At 39.0% G+C, this 20,968-nt stretch overlaps 1 protein-coding gene across 2 annotated transcripts in view; it reads right to left on the bottom strand.

Moving 5' to 3' along the window:
- tmeff2a (transmembrane protein with EGF-like and two follistatin-like domains 2a) overlaps positions 1–15,524 on the bottom strand; it is a 98,695-nt gene extending 83,171 nt beyond the window's left edge. For both annotated transcript variants that reach the window (XM_060875782.1, XM_060875783.1), the window contains exon 1: positions 14,975–15,524. In XM_060875782.1, coding sequence (XP_060731765.1) covers positions 14,975–15,152 — 178 coding nt within the window. In that variant the 5' untranslated portion in view covers positions 15,153–15,524. The remainder of the gene's footprint in view (positions 1–14,974) is intronic.
- Between the last annotated feature and the right edge of the window lie 5,444 nt (positions 15,525–20,968).

Below are 20,968 nucleotides of genomic sequence, written 5' to 3'. Positions count from 1 at the left end.
ACCTTTTTTTTCTGTGTACATATAATATAATATTTAAAAAAATAAATCAGTCAGTTTACAGAAATTGTGGAAGATTTTTTTTTAATCTATGTTATTTACAGGATTTCTTCCTAAGACACATAAACGGTGATGTGTGTGTATGAAACTCGTCTTTCACATGTGTTTAGCAAACTGTTGGAAGGAAACATCCCTCAGGAAACCAGGTGAACGCCAAGAAACACGCATCACGGACAAAGCTACGATGCTTCACATCATCAGAGATTCTTCCATCAAACCCAAACACAGAAATTCACATCACAGCATCCTCTTGATATTTAGATCTTAATTCCTTTTCTAACAAGTAGAGACAGTCATTATATTATACAGTAAGGTGCAAATGACGAGAGTTGTTTTGCCTGAAAAATGGAAATGTAAGAAGCGCTAACTGTCTCACTTAGAAATTAAAAACGTCAACGTGCGGATGTGTGTTTCAGGTCTCCCTGAAATGACAAGATGACTTCAGCTTTAGGAATAAATCAGAGGCTCAGATTGTATTAAAAAAACATGAAATGTTTAACTAAAATTAATAGTCTGAGAATATTCTCTAACTCATTCACAGGATTCCCTCTTAACAGTTTTTACTTTCATTTATTGAGACGTTCCAGTTCCGCTTGGAGAAGATTTCGGACCTCAAAGAGAAGAGGACAACTCCGTGAGGATCCCGAGGCACCTAGAGATGTTCCAGCTCTGATTGGATTCCGCTTCATGAGGATTTCGAACATTCGAAGAGAAGATGCCGACCCCATGAGGACTTTGAGGAGAACAACCTTGTTGTGTCAGTCAGCTGTATGGTCTGATCTTTATCAGCAATCAGGTCTGTGCTGAACTCAAGTCTTTTTGCTGACCCATTAGTTCCTCAGGAGGACATTATTTACATTTGCATTACTTACTGTAGAGTGTCACCCAAATGAGGATGAAATTCCCTTCTAAGTCTGGTTCCTCTCAAGGTTTCTTCCTCATTTCATCTCAGGGAGTTTTTCCTTGCCGCTGTCACCTCAGGCTTGCAGATTAGGGATAGATATATAGTTCTGTCAGGACCACTTTGTCAAATGAGAATTTATTAGATGATATGCATACAGTTAGTGTTGGCGGTATGGTTCTGTTCTGGGCAGGAATCCACGCGCCCGTCCGTGCGCATGCATGAACCGAGCGCGGAGAGCAGCGACTAGAAAATAGAATAGACCCCCCCATAACAGAACCATTAATCGTGCATAGAGGTTTTTTATTTTGGCAAATAAACGAATAAATGGATAAATAAATAATTAAATAACTAGAGAGAGGGAGAGAGAGAGAAAAATATGTGGAGATTTAAGACGTGACTGGTACAATGAACACAGGTTCCGGCATGATGGAGTCGGGGTTGGAGGAGGGAGATTAAGTCGCAGCAGCAGCGAGAAGCGCTAGAAGCGGCTCAATGAATGGGAATTTAAATGGTCGGGTAATAGGAAGTCGTAACCGGATTGGTGCGCGTCGTGGACAGCTGATTAACAGCTGATGCACGCTTGATGACGTGGCCTGCCAGAACTAACGCGATGCTTGATTATCGTAAATTTTGAGTTAATCTTTTTTAAATTAATTTTAAACTTTAATTGTACATATTAATTAATTTATTTTGATCGATCGATTTATTCTCCTTCTTCTTATTATTATATATTTATTTTTTTTCACTCTCTCTTCTGTTTCCATACTTCTGTAAAGCTGCTTTGAGACAATGAGAAATTGTTAAAAGCGCTACACAAAACAATTGAATGGAACTGAATTAAACAATACAGATGATAAGTAAATTTATGAGTTGCTCAGGAGCTCCTGGTTGACTGTATATGACTGTGATCACACTCTCTGGTGTTTATAATAATTTACATTCACACTCTCTGGTGTTTATAATAATTTATATTCACTATCTGGTGTCACCTGAATGAGGATGGGTTTTGAGTCTGGTTCCTCTCAAGGTTTCTTCCTCATCCTATCTATGGGAGGTTTGTCGCCACAGGCGAGTTCATTAGGGATAAATAGGAATAAACTCAAATAAATGTACATACAGAATGTATGTTCTGTAAAGCTGCTTTGAGACAATTTATATTGTTAAAAGCGCTATATAAATAAAATTGAATGAAATTGAATAATTTTTATACGACAGCTTTTAGACGTCATCTGTCTTTTAATCGTTTTTAATCGAGTCAAGTTTTAATCATTAACAAATGGGAACAATAATTGTATTCAGATTGCTGGATTACATTCCTTTCTTTTTTCATTCATCCGTCCATCTATTCGTCCATCCATCCATCCATCCAACCATCCATTCATCCATCCATCCATCCATCCATCTATCCATCCACCATTCATCCATCCATCCATCCTTCCATCCAACCATTTATTCATTCATCAGTCCATCTATCCGACCGTCCGTCTATCTATCCGTCCATCCATCCATTTATTCATTCATCTGTCTGTCTATCCATCCATCTATTCATCCAGTCATCTGACCAGTCATCCATCCATCCATTCCTCTCTCCATCCCTCCATCCATCATCCATCTATCCTTCCATCCATCCATTTATTCATTCATCAGTCCATCTATCCATCCATCCGTCCATCTATCCATCCATTCATTCATCTGTCTATCTATCCATCCATCTATTCATCCAGTCATCTGACCAGTCATCCATTCATCCATCCATCCAGTCATCCATCTATCCAACCATTCATCCATCCATCTATCTATCCACACAGCCATTCATTTATTGAGAAATGTCGATAAAGACGAGCCTAAACGTTTATTCTTTTGTTCGAGAGTCTGAATGAGTTCAGAAACTGAATCCACCATTAACGGAAATAAATAATTAAATCACTAAGAATTGTTATTGCCTTGTTATAGCCTTTATATAGTAATAAAAAAAATCTTTGATAAATTATCCAGATTCATACAATTACATTATGAACCATTTAGGAAGGCATTTTAAAAGGCTTTATTACTGATTCACCAAACCACAGAGCAGTGAATCGAAGCGTTTGGATTTTAGAGTGAAAAAAAAAAAATTAGTATATTTTCTTCACAAAAGCCTTGCTGGTTGCTGTATTGAAAATATGACTCATCTTCCTTCGGCACATAAGACATCTCTGTAATAAACCGTATTGACACAAGGAGGGATTTCATTATTCCACAAAAGCTATCGGACAAAGGCTGTGGACTCGGAGAGTCGCACCTCATTACCCAGAAATCACATAAGGACAAGCTGTCCAAGGCAAGAAGATTTACACGGCAGAGGCATCGGGAGAAACTGTGAGCATGTCAGTGGCCCGCTGATCACCAAGAGCCATCATGGCGCTCGTACCAACCATCTGAACTGACTTTAGATAATCAGACCCTCAGATGCTCGGCAAGACGACCTGAAAAACTTCGACAGCCAGAAGAGGTTTTCAGGATAAGATGGTTGTAATGTCTCAGACTCTGAGACTCTTAGGCTCATGCTGAGGTGTCTAAAAGCCTTCCTTAAGGCAAGATTACCATTTTATTATCCTTTCTTTTTTCATTCATCTGTCCATTAATTCATCCGTCCATCCGTCCATCCACTGATTCATTCATTCTACTACTCACTGCAGCGCTGCATACAGATTCTTTTAAAATATTAAACATGTTTGATTTTTATTATCTGAATCATATAATCATATAATTATATAAAGCGGATATTATTAAGCTTTATTATCTTTAAGTTTTTGTCCACATGTTTGTGTGATCTCACGCGGGGGGGTAAATAAAAGCATTATAAAGAAATTAGGAAGGAAATATGATTTGATCATCAGAGAAATCATCATGTTGGAAAAATCTTCCATCTTTTATAGCTGTTCTCTCTGTTCTCTTTCTTTCTCTCTTTCTCTCTTTCTCTCTCTCTCTGTCTCACACACACACACACTGTCAAGAACCCTGTTCGAAACCCTGTTTTCTTGAGATGAAGAAAAATGTGAAAAAGAAGAAGAAGAAGAAAAAGAAAAGGAGGAAGAGGAAAGAAGAAGAAGAAGAAGAAGAAGAAGAAGAAGAAGAAGAAAGAAGAAGAAGAATGACACAAAGAAAAATGAGAAGAAGAAGAAGAAGAAGAAGAAGAAGAAGAAGAAGAAGAAGAATGAGGTGAAGAAAAATGAGAAGAGGAAGAAGAAGAAGAAGAAGAAGAAGAAGAAGAAGAAGAAGAAGAAGAAAAGAAAAACGGGAAGAAGAAGAAGAAGAAGAAGAAGAAGAAGAAGAAGAAGAAGATTTAGATTAAGAAAAGTGAGAAGAAGAAGAAGAAGAAGAAGAAGAAGAAGAAGAAGAAGAAGAAGAAGATGAGGAGGAAGGAGAAAGAAGAAGAAGAAGAATGACACAAAGAAAAATGAGAAGAAGAAGAAGAAGACTGAGGTGAAGAAGAAGAAGAAGAAGAAGAAGAAGAAGAAAAGAAAAAAGGGAAGAAGAAGAAGAAGAAGAAGAAGAAGAAGAAGAAGAAGAAGAAGAAGAAGAAAAGAAAAACGGGAAGAAGAAGAAGAAGAAGAAGAAGAAGAAGAAGAAGAAGAAGATTTAGATTAAGAAAAGTGAGAAGAAGAAGAAGAAGAAGAAGAAGAAGAAGAAGAAGAAGAAGAAGAAGATGAGGAGGAAGGAGAAAGAAGAAGAAGAAGAATGACACAAAGAAAAATGAGAAGAAGAAGAAGAAGACTGAGGTGAAGAAGAAGAAGAAGAAGAAGAAGAAAAGAAAAAAGGGAAGAAGAAGAAGAAGAAGAAGAAGAAGAAGAAGAAGAAGAAGAAGAAGAAGAAGAAGATTTAGATGAAGAAAAGTGAGAAGAAGAAGAAGAAGAAGAGGAGGAGGAAGGAGAAAGAAGAAGAAGAAGAATGACACAAAGAAAAATGAGAAGAAGAAGAAGAAGAAGACAGGTGAAGAAGAAGAAGAAGAAGAAGAAGAAGAAGAAGAAGAAGAGAAGGAAAAAAGGGAAAGAAGAAGAAGAATGACACAAAGAAAAATGAGAAGAAGAAGAAGAAGAAGAAGACTGAGGTGAAGAAGAAGAAGAAGAAGAAGAAGAAGAAGAAGAAGAAGGAAAAGAAGAAGAAAAAGATGAAGCCCTAAATTGTTTTCAACCTCTTGAATTGTTTTCAAGCCTTTTTTTTGTTTGTTTTTACAGGTCTTTATGAAGAATGTGCCTGGCGTTTAGTATCAGAACATCTATTCAGTGACATGAGCCACGGATTTGTGCTCATTCATGTGTTTATGGATCATGTTATATGCAGTACTGAAAAAAACAGTGAGAGGAACTCAGCAGTGAGAGGAACACCTGCTCCTGCATGTAGGCAACAATAAGCAGTGCAACACATAAAACCATGCAGATACACAACAAGAGCTTCAGTTAACTTTCACATCAAACATCAGAATGAACAAAAGGTCTGATCTCTGGGTCTTGAACTGTGTTGTGGAAGTAGCTGATGGTAGCAGGTCTGAGTATTTCAGAAGCTGCTAATGTCTGTACAGTGTAAACAGAATGGTGCGAAAGACCAAAAAACTCTGTGTGAGTGAAATTTAACAGACACTTTCAAGGTGCCAGGATGTTTCCGTTCTATTTACAACCTTGTGTGTTGAGCAGATAAGCATCTCAGAAGGCACAACGCGTCAAGGCGGAACAGCACGAGACCACATCGGAGACTGCGTCACTTAGTGATAAAAAAAACATCACTTAGTCTTCTGGTGTTCCTATTAAAATGGCCGATATTAGTATTTTATAAATTCGTCTTCCACAGATCTTCCAAAGATTCATGACAGCAGTTTGCGTGTTTTAGGAAGTTTTAGGAAGTTTTACTTTGTTCACTTCCAGTCTTTCATGCCACGAAGCTCCTGGTTAAAAGGTCAAACCTGTGAAATAATAAGACCACACGCAAACCTTATTAACCTTGAATATTCCAGCCATACCGGACTCGGTGTCCTTAAGCAAACGACCAACGATACGCTTGTCATTTATCTCTCGTGTCCTCTTGGGCACGTGTCCTACGTCTGTGTGCTAATTCTTAACGTCTCGCTCAAATTCATGCTCTAATAACATTCTCCCTAAATAACATGCACGGTGTCGCTCTGAGCCAAGAGGACAGTAACACACCTCTGAGGGAAATGAGAACTAAAATAAAAAAAAAGTTTTATATTTAAACATCATATGTGGTAATATGCAGGCAAAAGAAAAGTGTGGCAATTTCCGCTATCGATCCCATTAACCCCTTAGCGATATTAATTATGCATACTAACGGCCATGTGGAATCAATAATTTATGCGCGTACACATGCATGCATGTGAGGATCTATCTGTCTATCAATCTCATGGAGTTTCTGTGCGTATTTGTTCTCCCTCGTGTGCTTTCCCTAATGCTTCTCTGCTTTCCTTCTTCCTCTCAGAAACAAGGCAGTAGGTGAACTACATACACTAGATGTTAGTGTGAACCGGCGTGTAACTCTTGGTGTGCGTCCGATTTGATTCGAAGCCACCAACTACGGAATGCGAAAGCTATAGAAAGCGCTATCCTCTGACACGCCTGACCACGCCTACCAGGTGAGCGCACGCTTTACGTTAGACGCCATCATGGTGGTATTAGCATTAAGATTTCTGTTCTTTATTTGTTTAAATGTATGGAAGGAATTTAAGGGACAACAATTTTTACAAAATAACTCCCAGTTAAATAAACTCCCAGGTAAGACTAGTTGTGGTCACCTCGTGGTTAAGGTGTTGGTTTACCGATCGAAAGGTTGTGAGTTTGAATCCCATACTGTATACACCAATTTCTCAGCTGTGTGAAGTGAAATAAAAATGTAAGTCGTTCTGGATAATTGTGAAAAATGCCATAAATGTATTCAGAATGAAAGTTTTTTCACTCGCTTTATACTGCATATGGAACCACACAATGGACCTTTATATAGAGCCAAATTGAAGGGTTATAAATTGGGAATTATCTGGTATTGCATTGGACTGCTGTGGATAGAACCACTTGGAGACTGTGGCTTTGGACTGCTGTTGACATAGTCAGGGCTCCTTTGGCAGGAAGAAATAAATAAATTCATGAATTAATCCTTTTGACTATACACCGTTATAAAAAAGACACTCTCTCTGGTGTCTGGTTCCTGTCAAGGTCTCTTCCTCGTTTCGTCTCAGAGTTTTCCCTCACCGCCGTCAACATCAATTTTATCTTTAAACTTTGTAAATGTTTACAGTCCTGTAAAGCAGCCTCGATACCGTACAATTGTTAAAAGCTCCATACGAATAAAAGTGAATTGAATTAAAATGGATATTAGCCTCCGCTGCCTTTTAAGATGCGCAAGCACAAGCGCTGTCGTTAACTATAAGTGTTGAATGCTGATTGTTAGGAAATGAATTGTTAGCGTATCTTTAAAGCAAGGCCGCAAACCGTGAGCTGCAGTTCCGCTGTATACAAAACGCTAAGCTTGTTGGTCAAGGATCACTTAACATCCACAACAATCCTGACTGGAGTGTGTTTGTTGCACAATGAGCTTCTAACTGATGACAGTAGCACTGATGACAGTAGCACTGATGACTGCACACTGACACAAAGATGGATCTGGGCCTCAAAGAAGAACTGAGCTTCTCGAATGCATTGCACAATACAGTTCATTTTAACTCGGAAAGAGAGAGAGAGAGAGAGAGCGATTAGGAGAGAGTGGTGGAGGGATGCATGCACTTACACTTAATGACAAAATCCTCGCTGTGATACTTTTGGGAATCTACAGCCCTGATATTTGACCTTTAACCCCGTTCGCTGCTTACTGACCAAGGACTCACAGACCAAGGACTGGATTAATATTAATGTTGTTTTATAGACAAACAAATGCTCTTCCTCTGTAAAAGGATCTATAAAAGAAGCCAAGATCATTTTAGACTGAAAAAAATTAATGCAATTAAGCAATTAATTAATAATTGCTTGAGCAATTAATTAAGCAATAATTTTACTTGGAGTTTATTTCGCACCAAAGTTTTGTGAAATATTATGTAGCAAAAATTTGAAAAAATATTAAAAAAATGTTTTTGTTTAATTTTGTTTTAGAATTAGAATTTTGGGAGGAAAAAAAAACAAAAACAAGTCAGAGCATTTCATCCAACATAAATTAATATGCAGAAAAGTCCATAAAATTGGTAACATACCTCTATTTGATGAAATTAAACATTGGCTTAACCCTGTAAACTTTCCCCACGTAAACATTCACATCAACTTGTTAGCCTGGAATCTGATGTTATCTGAGAAGACACTCACTCACTCATTTTCTACCGCTTATCCGAACTACCTCAGGTCACGGGGAGCCTGTGCCTATCTCAGGCGTCATCGGGCATCAAGGCAGGATACACCCTTTGACGGAGTGCCAACCCATCGCAGGGCACACACACACTCATTCACTCACGCAATCATACACTACGGACAATTTTCCAGAGATGCCAAACCAAACAGGGGAGGAAACCCCCGAGGCACGGGGAGAACATGCAAACTCCACACACAAGGCGGAGGCGGGAATCGAACCCCCAACCCTGGAGGTGTGAGGCGAACGTGCTAACCACTAAGCCACCGTGCCCCCTGAGCACAACTACTGAGCACAAAAAAACAAAACAAAAACAGGTTGCAGAATATACTGTTGGGAGATTTTTCTTAAAATACAATAAATAAATCAAGATTTTTCTCACAAAAGAGTCACTTTACGACTCATCTTCTGAACGGCAGCGAGCGAATATCTATATGGTTTACTGAGTGGGCGTGGCTAAGAGTGAACCAACTATCTAGGTTTGATTAATAAACGTTTACATTTAAAGTTTTTATGCAAACCTTCCTTTAGAATTAATGAGTCTAAAAATCAACTCATAACTGAATAAAAACTACTATGATTGGAGGGTCACATGACTACAGCTACTATGATTGGAGGGTCAGATGACCACAGCGTCCTCATGCTCTCGCTAACCGTTTTAATAAGCAGAATTGCGTTATTGTGAAAAGCCCAAACAATTGTAAATGAGAGGCTTGTTTTCTAACAGACTTCGTATTCATGGCACGCTGCCTCACCCGTCTTCTGAATGTGGGCCACTTGGGCCACTCGCGTCACTTTGTAAATAGAGTCCAGTCAGTATTAATTTGTTGCGCTGCGGCCCATCATGGGGTAATTACAAACACGCCTTCTCAGTTCAAAATCCTGCCTGGAGAAGACAAAGGAAATTACCCAAGGTCATTTATCCCCACAGAGCTTCATTAAGTTCAACTTAATTGGATGGGAACATGTCCAATCTGGCAGCACAACCTGACCAGCTCGCTGTGGATTTCGGAACAACTGAAAATAATGACAGCGTTGTGTAAAAGGATCTGAGAACTGATGCTTATTGATGGGTACGTTTTTGTGCAGCGAAGCTGAACAGCAGAAATGTGATTACAAAAGAGTTCAGCTGCTCAATATGGAGAAATAAATGGAGCTTCCGTTGTAAGCGAATGAGAAAGTTCAACAACAAAACTTTGTCAATTAGCATGAAGACTAAGGAATCATATATTTTTTTGCATAACACGAGGACAAAACACCTCAGGTTCTAACAGAAAGTTTGGTCATATATACTACATGGTTAAAAGTTTGTGCACCCCTGACTATCACACCCATAGGTCCATGTTAAACATCTCATTCCAGATTTAATCCCTTCACTGGTATAAAAAGCTCCGCTCTTCTTTCCACTAGATGTTGGAGCGTGACTGTAAGGATTTGTTTTCCTTCAGCTAAAAGCGCATCAGTAAGGTCAGACGCTGATGTAAGAGTGAGTGGGGTTAAGTCAGTGTTCCTGTTTATCCCAAAAGTGTTCAGTGGGGTTGAGTTATACACTCTGTGCAGGACACTCCGTTTCTTCCAATTCAACCCTAAAGTCCACACCATGTCTTCATGGAGCTCAGGGACTTTGTGCACATGGCGCATTGTCATGCTAGAGCACAGATTGAAGTGGTCAGATGAACACAAGTGACGTGAGAATCTTCTTCCCGGAGAATGCAAACATGATCATATACTCATTAGTCTATATTAAAGCTAGATGTTAAAGCTATTTGATAGCATTTTAAACCTTGCTGATTATGTATTAACCAAAAGAGTGGACTAGGTAGCAGGTTGGAGCATATGGTCTGAATAATAAATCATTTGTCCACCCCAGATATGATCACATGATGGTGAGTCATCGTAGAGTCCCGACTAAGCGATAACATCAAGAAACATAAGAGTTGTCCTGGAGAGTGACAGTTTTATTGTCTTCCTTCAAACAAAGGTTGCGAGTGAGTAGTGCAACAGATTACGATTCAGAAGATGAACATTGGAGCTATCTGTGATCAATAGAGCAAAAATAGAGGAAAAATGTCTCTCTAGGTGGGGTGGTGGTATAGTTACTCTCTCTCTCTCTCTCTCTCTCTCTCTTTTTCTTTCTCCTGTCATTCACAGAGATGTCTGTGAGCTCATGTAATGGAAAGAGAACAGATAGTTCTGTCCTCCGTGTGTGTGTGTGTGTGTGTGTGTTAAGCACTCCTGTGAGGCTTCATGAGCAGCAGTCTAAAAAGATATCTTAGCTGATTTCACGTGTCTTACAGGAAGTGTGTTCGTTCTCCCTTCTCACGAGCTCATGTGTGATAGCTAGTGGGTGGGAAATGAACCAAAGGACATAAAACGAGTGTCTATTCTAAACAGGAAAGCGAAGTTTTTTTTTTTTTCGCCTGAAAATATTTATGCTTCAGTGGCTGCAGAAAACATTTTTAGATTCCTTACGTAACCTTTATGAAAGGCCGCTTGAATGCCATATAGTTCGTCGTGCCTGCAAGTCATATCCATATCCTCCTTTACACAATATAAAAATGCATTATGATGTTGTCTTCCAGGCTTTCTCCATTATGGCTTCTCAGTTGTGAATGGCCATCATCATGCAAAAAAACAAAAAGGAGCCGGCAGAGTGATATGTTGCCAAAGCGTGACGAAATGAAGAGAGAGGAAGCTGCTGGTGGGAACATGAGTAAATCCTTGCTGTTCGATAACAAGCGATAATTTCTACTGCAACAACAGGTCAACGTTTCGGACAACGACAATGAATCAGAAAACCTCCATCAATATCACGGTCAGTAGAATAATGCCCCATTGTCATCAGGCTAACTTTTTCCCCTCTTTTCAATGCTGAGATAAGTTGCCGGCTCGTGCACTCTTTTTTCAGCATCGGTTTTTTATTCTGATTGCTTGTTGGAAGTGTTTGGAGCCTACAGTGTCAGAGGAGAAGGTTTGGCCGACTGCTGTTACTACGCATATGCCAAACAGCCAGGTATCGAGGGACAGGGTTGATTGTTCTTTCTGCCCGAGGCCACTGTTTCAGCCCCGTGAATAATTAAAAAAAACAAGCTGGCCGCCATCAAATATTTAACAGGTGATGTTTATACACTGCTCTATAAAGCATTATGGCACTTTCTGGATGAAAAACAGGAAATGCAGTGTCAAAGCCAGGGTTTCTGTCTCACTCAGGAACGTCCACTTTAATTGTTGTGTCAAAGCGGAAAAATAGATTTAGAAACCTAGCATTAGTAGTGTTCGAGATTTTAATGCTGCGGATTAACATGATAAAATATTAATTATTCAATAACTTCCTTGCATAGAAAATCAGCTGTTTTAGGGCACAAGTAAATAGAAGAAGGAAAAGAAGAAGAAAAGTGACATTTGGGGAAAAAAGAAAGCAAGAAAATGAGATAATTTTTACACTTGAATGTGCTTCTCTCACTTAACTTAATTTTGCTTACGATCCAGGAGAATCTTAAGGGACTTACTGCAGCAAACACTCCAGTTTCTGCTACTGTAATACCACAAGCTTGCAGACATTACCACCATATGTTCCCATTTACTAAATCAGGAAGCTGTATTGTGCTTTCTATTGTCTCTGTTAATGAACTCAGAGCTAATCATGTAACACTGACTTTTATGGCTAAATCACAAACACATTCGCTCGACGATTCGCTCCTCGACAGCTGCGAATGCAACATACGGTATACAACCAAACACAATCTCTGAACAATAAATCAATAAAGCCCGGGTCAGGAAGCCCGGACCGTTGCTAACCGTCTTCGGAAGCTGTTTCATTGAAAAGGCAACATATAAAAGACTCAAATTTCTATTTGCATCTGTTACGGAAAAAAAAGTAGTTCTCAGATCAGTGATGCAATTAGCAGCTTGCTTTGTCCTCTTCACTGCACATTCCTGTCTTGTAACTGCCATGACTTTAACATTTCTCTGCTTTCTCCTCGCCACCTGGGCCTTTGTTAAGTAATTATAAAGCCTCGATTACGACAAATTAGTCACATCGAGTGAAGCGACTTCTGACCGCGTCCTAGTTATTAGTCTTTTAACTGCCTTGCCTTCAGGCTGGAAGGATGTACGAGGCCTTTTAACTAGTCACCTTTGGTCACACAGCAAAGTGGAATCTACATGCATGATTAAGCCGTGATTGTGCTCAAGTGAGTCGTTAATTAAAAATAAAATCTCTGCTTCAAAATCTATATTTTGGGGGCCAATGTGTACAAACACTACCACAAATCTCTCTATTCAGCTCGAAACTTGAAGAATAAAACATGCAGCCTGCTTAAAGCAACACAGGAAATCTGACAGCTATCATTAGTTTTCTGTCACTGCAGTAATCATCATCATCATCATCATCATCATCATCATCATCATCATCGTGACCCACTATCTATTATTTCGCTCTCATAAACTGCTGATCTTTTGACATTTCAGTAACATAAATGTCACAATACAATATACCGATTCCACATGATAGTATTGTATACTTTAAAACATTTCTATTTGTGTAAAAGTCATTAGGATGAAGTGATTCTATCCAAGTCTACAGAAATTATTGAAATATATAGTACATGCAGCTACGGATAAATAAATAATTTATTTGTTCAGAAATCATATAGACTGCACAATGAACTTACGCAGTTTATAAATAATTATGATTTGAGAAATCGGCCACAGATTTTTCTTTTTTTTTGTTGTAACTTCAGTGAAAATTTTCAGACTAAGTATTAAGACAAATTTACCAACATAACCATAAAAAACTGACTTGTGCTTAATCCTTTGGAAAATAAACATATGGACAATTTCCATATCCAAGAGTAACCCAAGAGGAATAAACACTAACATATAGCAAATTAGGGCTTTGAACTCAGTGGCAGTCCAAGAACAAAATGTACTGTACTTTTTTATTTATTTACTGCTATAACACTCGCAAATATATATATATATATATATATATATATATATATATATATATATATATATATATATATATATTTATTTTTAAATTTCATCCTGATTCACACACGGTTCTGATAAAAAACATAAGAAAATAAAACAAACAAACAAAAATAGGAATTATTCAAACTTAATAATAATAATAATAATAATAATAATAATAATAATAATAATAATAATAATAACAATAACAACAATATTATTGTTGCTATTTTTATTATTATTATTATTAACAATAATAATAATGTTTCTGTTGGTAAAGTGATAATGTTATTATTATTATTATTATTATTATTATTATTATTATTATTATTATTATTATAATTAACAGATGAATTGACGCATGCCATAGCATTCAGTAAGGCCAAATAAACAAAAAAAAACAATGAATACAATTCAAATCTTCAGTAATAAAAGCGATTTAAAGGTTTAAAATGAAAAGGAGCTCACAGTAAAGTAATGAAACAACTGTTATAAACTGTTACACCGGATTTTTTTGTGTGTTTTTTTTTTTTTATTGGTTATTAAATTGAAATCAGGGATTGAAAAAATCTCTTGAACAAATCTGTGAATTGCAATCATTAAGGCCTTGAAACTGGCAAAACAAGGCGAGCGTTAAACAGCATCCAGTCAGCACCAAGCCAAAACCCAAACGGCGTTTATGGGCTATAAACTTCCACTCAGGGCAGAATGAACACTGTAACATTACATGTTAGGTGTTGACTGAGAACTCCGGGAGAGTTTAATTCTGTATTTGCGCCTTCAAGCCTGATTTTATGGTTTTACGCAGAACAACTTGCCCCTCAGTAAAGCCTGAGGCACTACTGCCCAAACACCACACGTCTGCTTTCGGTTAACAATTCAGTCTAATCTTCCTCACAGCTTTATACTCTTCATCACTGGTGTATCAAGGCGCACAAGGTTTTCATGCATTTTCCACGTTAGCTTCTTTTCTCTCTCTCTCTCTCTCTCTCTCTCTCTCTCTTGCTCTCTCTTTTTTTTTTCAGGTGGTGTTAGTGGTGTCAAGTGCCTTACAGGCTCCGATAAGGCGCACTGTTAGGGCTGTGTCCCAAACCGCATCGTCTACTACTGCGCTCACATTGTGCAGTATGTCAACACTATGGCACATCTGTCCAGTATAAACACACTTCAGTTCTATAGAAAAGTAACCAAGCTTTAAAGTTGCATTATTTTATTTTATTTTTTACTGAGGAAGAAATTCTACCAAATCTTACAAGCTGGAGTTAGATTCATAAGCTAGTAAAAGAGAGAAGAAAGAGAAAGGCAACGTTCCCAACCGCGAACTATGGCACGGAATTGTGTAATATACTGTATAGGGTGAGCTATTTTTACATTCCCCTTGACCATGGAACAAAGTGCAATAACAGATGTTGTTGTAAAGATAATAAGATATTATGGGATTAAAAAGAGAGAGAAAACGAGAGAATGATTGTCCCAAACCAACACGGTTCCAGACAGGCACGGGTTAGTGTGTATCAGACCCGGGTTGTGCAGAAGGGAAGTGCGCGGTTTGGGACGCAGCCTGAGTACCGTGCCGCGCGCTTCAGCTGTGGCGCAGCACTTCCACCCGCTCTGTGTTTATAAACTTTGGCAAGCTTTTGGAAATAAAATAAATGCGTTTCTCACCCGAGCAGTTCCACCCGGTGGGCGTCTGGCAGTCGCTGAGGGAAGAAGGGAAAGCGCGAAGGCGCTGCACGGGGAAGGTAGCGAGGAGTGAGACCACAGCGACCCACAGCCAGTCTCTGGCAGCGCGGCTCCATGAGCGCCGAGGCTCCGCTGTGGCAGAAACCGCTGCGAAACCCATCTCAGTTTTCCCCCCGGTAGACCGACTTAGGCCAACTCACAGGCCGAAACTCTGCCATTTTCCGCGACCCATTAAGCGCTGCCGTTAGTCGCGCGACTGCACCGGATCCACCCGGTACCAAAGAGCACACAGGCGCGAGATGATGGAGAGAAACACAGTGGGGGGAAAAAATGTGACTATGATGATGAGGAGGAGGATAATGAAACACCGGGAAGAGAAGATGCCCAAGAAGTCAAAAATTAAAAGAAAAAAGAAAGACAGCTAAGGAACTGATAAATAGGGCAATAAGGCAATTCCATTTCGCGAGCTGGGTGTAACATCCGCTGGGCTCCGAGATGCGGTTACTTTACTTTCATTCCCGTCGCGCGCTACGCGTTATAACCACAGTGACGCGCCGCGCGCGAGCAGCAGGTTTCCAGTTCGCTCCAGAGGCACGTGGTCTCGCGCAGGGCGGAGTTGCAGGGCTGATTGGCTGAGAGAAAGGCAGAGAATGAAATGGAGAGAGAGAAAGAGAGAGAGAGGGAGAGAGAGAGAGAGAGATGCGAGGAAGCGCGAGGGAATGAGGCGTTAACGCCCAGCTTTTAGACGGGTCGGAGGAATATATCACGAATCCCCAGCTCTGCGTGAATAGACTCCACTATCTGATATATGTTAGATGGTTTTCTGCTCAGCATGGATGTGAAGATAAAGATACACATTGATCACTTTTATTCGCTGTGCATCTTTTAAATGTTAACGTTATTGTTTATACCTTTAAAAGTGATTTCAAGCACAAAATTAAACCTTAACAAAAAACTGATGTACTTTGGACCAGCTTTTAGAATAATAATTTAGTGTCAGCTCAGTAGCACAGCAGGTAGCACAGCCATCTCACAAGGTTCTTCAATTTGATCCAGAGCTCAAGTTACTGTCTGAGTGAGATCTTCCACATGTCCACCTGGGTTTCCTTTGGGTTCTCTGGTTTCATCTGACATCTCAAAACATGCAGATTGGTGGAATGTCTACACTGAATTCACTAAATTACCAGTGTGTTTGCGAGTGACGATTAACCTTTGAATTCCCATCCCTTGTGTATTCCCACTTTATGCTCAGTATTCCCAGTATTCCCAGCCATTAAAAGCTAATTTAAAACTGTGTGAATTTATTAAAGATATTAAAAGTTAATTGAAGACTTGTTTCATCATACAGGTTCATTCAACATTAATTAGAGATTTTATTTAAGTCATTAATTCATTCTTCAGTAAAATCTTTGGCTAAGCGCTTCCAGGTCCCAGTGGATGTGGATTGTCCCAAGGGCACTATCCCACCACAGGACACCACAAACACACACACTCATTCACACCTAGGGGACATTTTCTTAGACACCTGCTGGCACAGACACACCTCTGAATAGTGGTGGAAACTGGAGAAATCAAAAAGAATCCCTCATGGACACATGAAGAACATATAAAACCTCACACAGATAGTAACCTGAGCTCCAAGGATTGATCCAGCGACCCTGAAGCTCTGAGATAGCACTACTATGCTCACTGTGTCCCCCCCCCCCCAGTTTATTAAATATTATAAAAATATAATTTAACCCCATCAGCACAACAAAATGTAATTCAATACTGTTCAAATTCATTGAACACTAAATATGTTTTATTCATGTTTACTCAACATATTCTGGTGCTGAATGACGGATGCAGTATGTGGCCTTATACACATATCCTTGTGTTTATACTGGAAATGTGGACAGTGAGACAGGACCAGTGTCACTCAGGGCATTTTAATGCAATGGTTCGGTCTAAAACGCTAATGAATAAAATAATAGTCTAATTAGCTGGATGGCATTTACATAACGCTAATTGGTGTCTATTTAGCTTCATTTATTGTTAGTAACATTAGGTAGTATCCACCAATTAGCAGAATGTCTTTTGCATAATGCTAGCTCCCATTCATTGTTAACCAAATTGGGTTAGGCAGTTCCTGTAATAGCACATTGGTCTGGCATGGTGTTTGTGTGTGTGTGTGTGTGTTGTGTGTGTGTGTGTGTGTGTGTGTGGAAGTGGGCATGCCGTGAGGCCTGGCAGTGTAATTTAGCCTTGCTAGTTCAAACACAGGCCTGCAGGAATCGATGCGGCTGGAACTTGGATAATTGTGAGGCTTTGAAATAACACAGACAAGAGCTTCCGGTCCTAAAGTTTATAGATTGAAGTATCGCATAGCAGGAGGAATCGGGTTCTTACAAGTCTGGTAAATTGATATGCTTGTGCTTATGAGTGGGCCGGGCAATTGAATAGAAAAAGATCATTATGAAGCAGAACAGATGAGTATGTTTTATTAACTGTCATCACATGTCATTCTGGAAGCTGGAAGTGAAAAAATTTCATTGTCCTCATACATACAGTCCAAACAATCCAAACAAAAAGCACATGAAACCGGCTTTGACGGCAGTCACGGTCTTGAGTTTAAAGGAAAGTGATGATGAGATCTGCAGGGTGGCCTGGAAAAAGGCTCAAATGGTCAAATGTTGACCTTAGCTGTTCAGAATATCCTTAATAGAGATACAGTGAAATGCAGTACGCTAAAGGAGAAGTATGTCCCGGTTCTCAGTATTGATATATCACTAGGTGAGAAATACTCGCATGACCTCCTGTGTCCTTCTGCCGAGATTCTGGAGCATGGAACTAATTCATACTGCTCTATCCCATAATGCAACGAGACTGGTGCATAAGAGCTGAATGAAATTGTAAGTGCTATAGGCATTAAACATTGTTCCTTGTGGATAAACCGTACTTGTGTACCCACCCCGATTGAGCTAGAAAAACGTTTAGGCTTTTTGTAATTACTATGGCATCATAGGTCACATGACAATGGCAACACGGCAGACATTGCGAGCACACATCTAGTGTACTGTATCAACAGCCGAGCAGTAGCTAACCACGCTGTTTATATTATTATCTACTATAGAGTTCTGGGAATTGCAGTTTATCCTCAACTGAATGGACAAAATCACATTCAAGATTTTTCAATTGTACTGAAATATTCTACTGCACCAATTTCTGCATTTCCACCATAGCCTCCAAATGAAAATAAACATTACTGACAGGTTTGAATAAGTTTTTAATAAGAAATGATTTGTCACTCTGGTGATCAGTTTCATCCATGGCATTATCTGTCTCATCACCTAAGGTGAAAAAATTTCTCCTCCTCCTCCTCCTCCTCCACCACCACCTCATCATCATCATCATCATCATCATCATTCCACTGATCTCTGTTCAGGTTATTATCAGCAGTGAAATGATCAGGGAGTCATTCAGTCACTTTTGTTCTGTTGTCTCAATTTCCTGTTATAAATCACAATCATATAAATCAATATAAATCATTTTGAGACCACAATTTTCAAAATTTGTGTGGTTTAACGTTCATCCAGTCTAGTTAGAGTCATGTACAAGGGTTAATAAGGAAACTGATATGATTAATATCATTATTAGCAAATCAGCTTTGCAGGGTTATATGACAGCGCAGGGTTCTTGTGAATTTGCCATCACAGAAATCAACTGAAAAACAATTTTTACAATTATGCAATTTTTTTTATTAAATTTTTTAAAATAACCGCAGATTTTGATTTATGTCACGTGATGTGATCATATGTTACATATGTGTCTTGAGTAACATATGAGTTTAAAAGAAGAATCCTGTGCTTACACAACTTCACTAAATCAAGTAATTTTCCACAAAATTTTTTTTTTATTTATTTGGCCACAGCAATCAGTAAAAAACTTTGAAATCCTAGAGGGACTGAAATGGCACCATTGTGCTAAGTGGGTGGAGCTTTAACATAGTTGCTCGGTTTCATATAAAATCAATTTTATATGAAAATTGTTGTGGCCTAATAGTTAGTTTGACTCCTAACCCTAAGGTTGTGGGTTCGAGTTTCAGGCCGGCAATACCACGACTGAGGTGCCCTTGAGCAAGGCACCGAACCCCCCAACTGCTCCCCGGGTGCTGCAGCATAAATGGCTGCCCACTGCTCTGGGTGTGTGTTCACGGTGTGTGTGTGTTCACTGCTGTGTGTGTGCACTTTGGATGGGTTAAATGCAGAGAACAAATTCTGAGTATGGGTCACCGTACTTAGCTGTATGTCACGTCACTTTATTTAAAATCAATATTTTTCATGTTTTAAAAAAATACAAAATATCAAGCTTATGTCCATTTCACTTAGATAGCAGATTTAGAAACCTAGAAACCTGGTCCTACGACAACATTCCCTTTGCTACAATAAGTTTAAAAAGCACCTAAATTAAATGATACCCACTTTACTTTGATAAATTCTATTTATCTTTTCATTAGGTAAGGATGTCAAAGTACATTTTTGAAGGAAAAAAATAATTTTTTTGTCTTACAGAGACAGGCTTTTCCCAGACCTCCACATACATAATGTGTCAAATATGTAAAGATTTTTTTTTCCTTGAGACAAACAACACATAAAAAAACAAGGTAAAAAAGTAACACGCTGCCAGCATCATTAAAGCCTTCAGATAAAATATCACACCTTGTATTATGTGTCTTTCGTGGAGCATTTCTCATGTTCTGTATACCGTTTGCATGATATCTATTCCACCCATAAGTGACCATTTAAAACACAACCCCTATTAGTAGCACACATAATCTGCTGCACATAGTATCTAGCACTCTTAATGCTTTTTTTTTTGATAGTGCAACTAATATGCTACAAAATGGGATGTGAAAGTACTGAATGACAATGTGTTAATGTCTGCATCTGTAGGAGGAAAACAGCCATTTCACAAGGGTACTCAATTTGTGGATGTGTTAGTGCTTTATCAGGAATGAATCACTGTTGATGTGGGTGTGATAGAGAAAGCGCGACTCATCTTTCAATTATTTGTACGTGTATTTATTTTCGTACGGAAGTCAGATAAGAAGCTATGATGTCCGCCAAGTTGTCTCTTTTGGGGACTTGAGCAAAGCCCTCAACCCTCAACTGATCATTTGTATTAAATGAGATAATTGTAGGCCACTTTGGAGAAAGCTTTGGAGAAGACCTACAAGAAAGAGAGTACCGCTTATAGACTGCGTATGCAGATCAGGTCCAGAAAGAAATGCAGTTTGATAGAATTACATTTTCAAATCAGCCTCGAAAAGACATTGGAAAGATTTGTTACATTCAAAGTTGGTTTTATAGAACCAACAATAGCATGACAGTATATTAGTCAGCAAGGCAAGGTAATTACCAGTGATACCAGTGGTAAGATTTGGTCTCTAACAGATAAGTACCGTAATTTCAGGACTATTGAGCGCACCTGAATATAAGCCTCACCCACTGAATTTTTAAAAAAATATTATTTTGAACATAAATAAGCTGCAAATGTCTATAAGCCGCAGGTGCCTACAGGTACATTGAAACAGAAGCAGCAGGAAGTTGGCCGCATGTTCACAGATTGGAGTTTCCCGAGTCAATAACTCCTGAGCTAAACACTGTTACTACACATAACGCGGTTGTAGCTGCCTCTCTACATTACTACGATAGAAAGGAGGTGTTATTTGTGTAGTAACAGCATTTAGCTCAGGAGTTATTGACTCAGGAAACTCCAATCTGTGAATATTCACCAACTTCCTGCTCCTTCAGTTCTCTCCAGTGCTGGAAAGCTGATCCTATATTAACACGTCCTACTTCTTACCTTATCGTAAGCCTTTCTTCGCTTTCTTTCTTTGTTTTTATCCTCCATGTCAATGTTAAAACTGCTTTCTGCTAATGTCACGCATGCACACTGAACACTCTCTCCGCCCATATTGACAAGACACGCCCCTTT

The sequence above is a fragment of the Tachysurus vachellii genome, chromosome 8 (genome assembly GCF_030014155.1).
Source record: "Tachysurus vachellii isolate PV-2020 chromosome 8, HZAU_Pvac_v1, whole genome shotgun sequence".
In the NCBI taxonomy this organism is placed as follows: Eukaryota; Metazoa; Chordata; class Actinopteri; order Siluriformes; family Bagridae; genus Tachysurus; species Tachysurus vachellii.
This window is presented reverse-complemented; position numbering and strand designations above follow the sequence as displayed.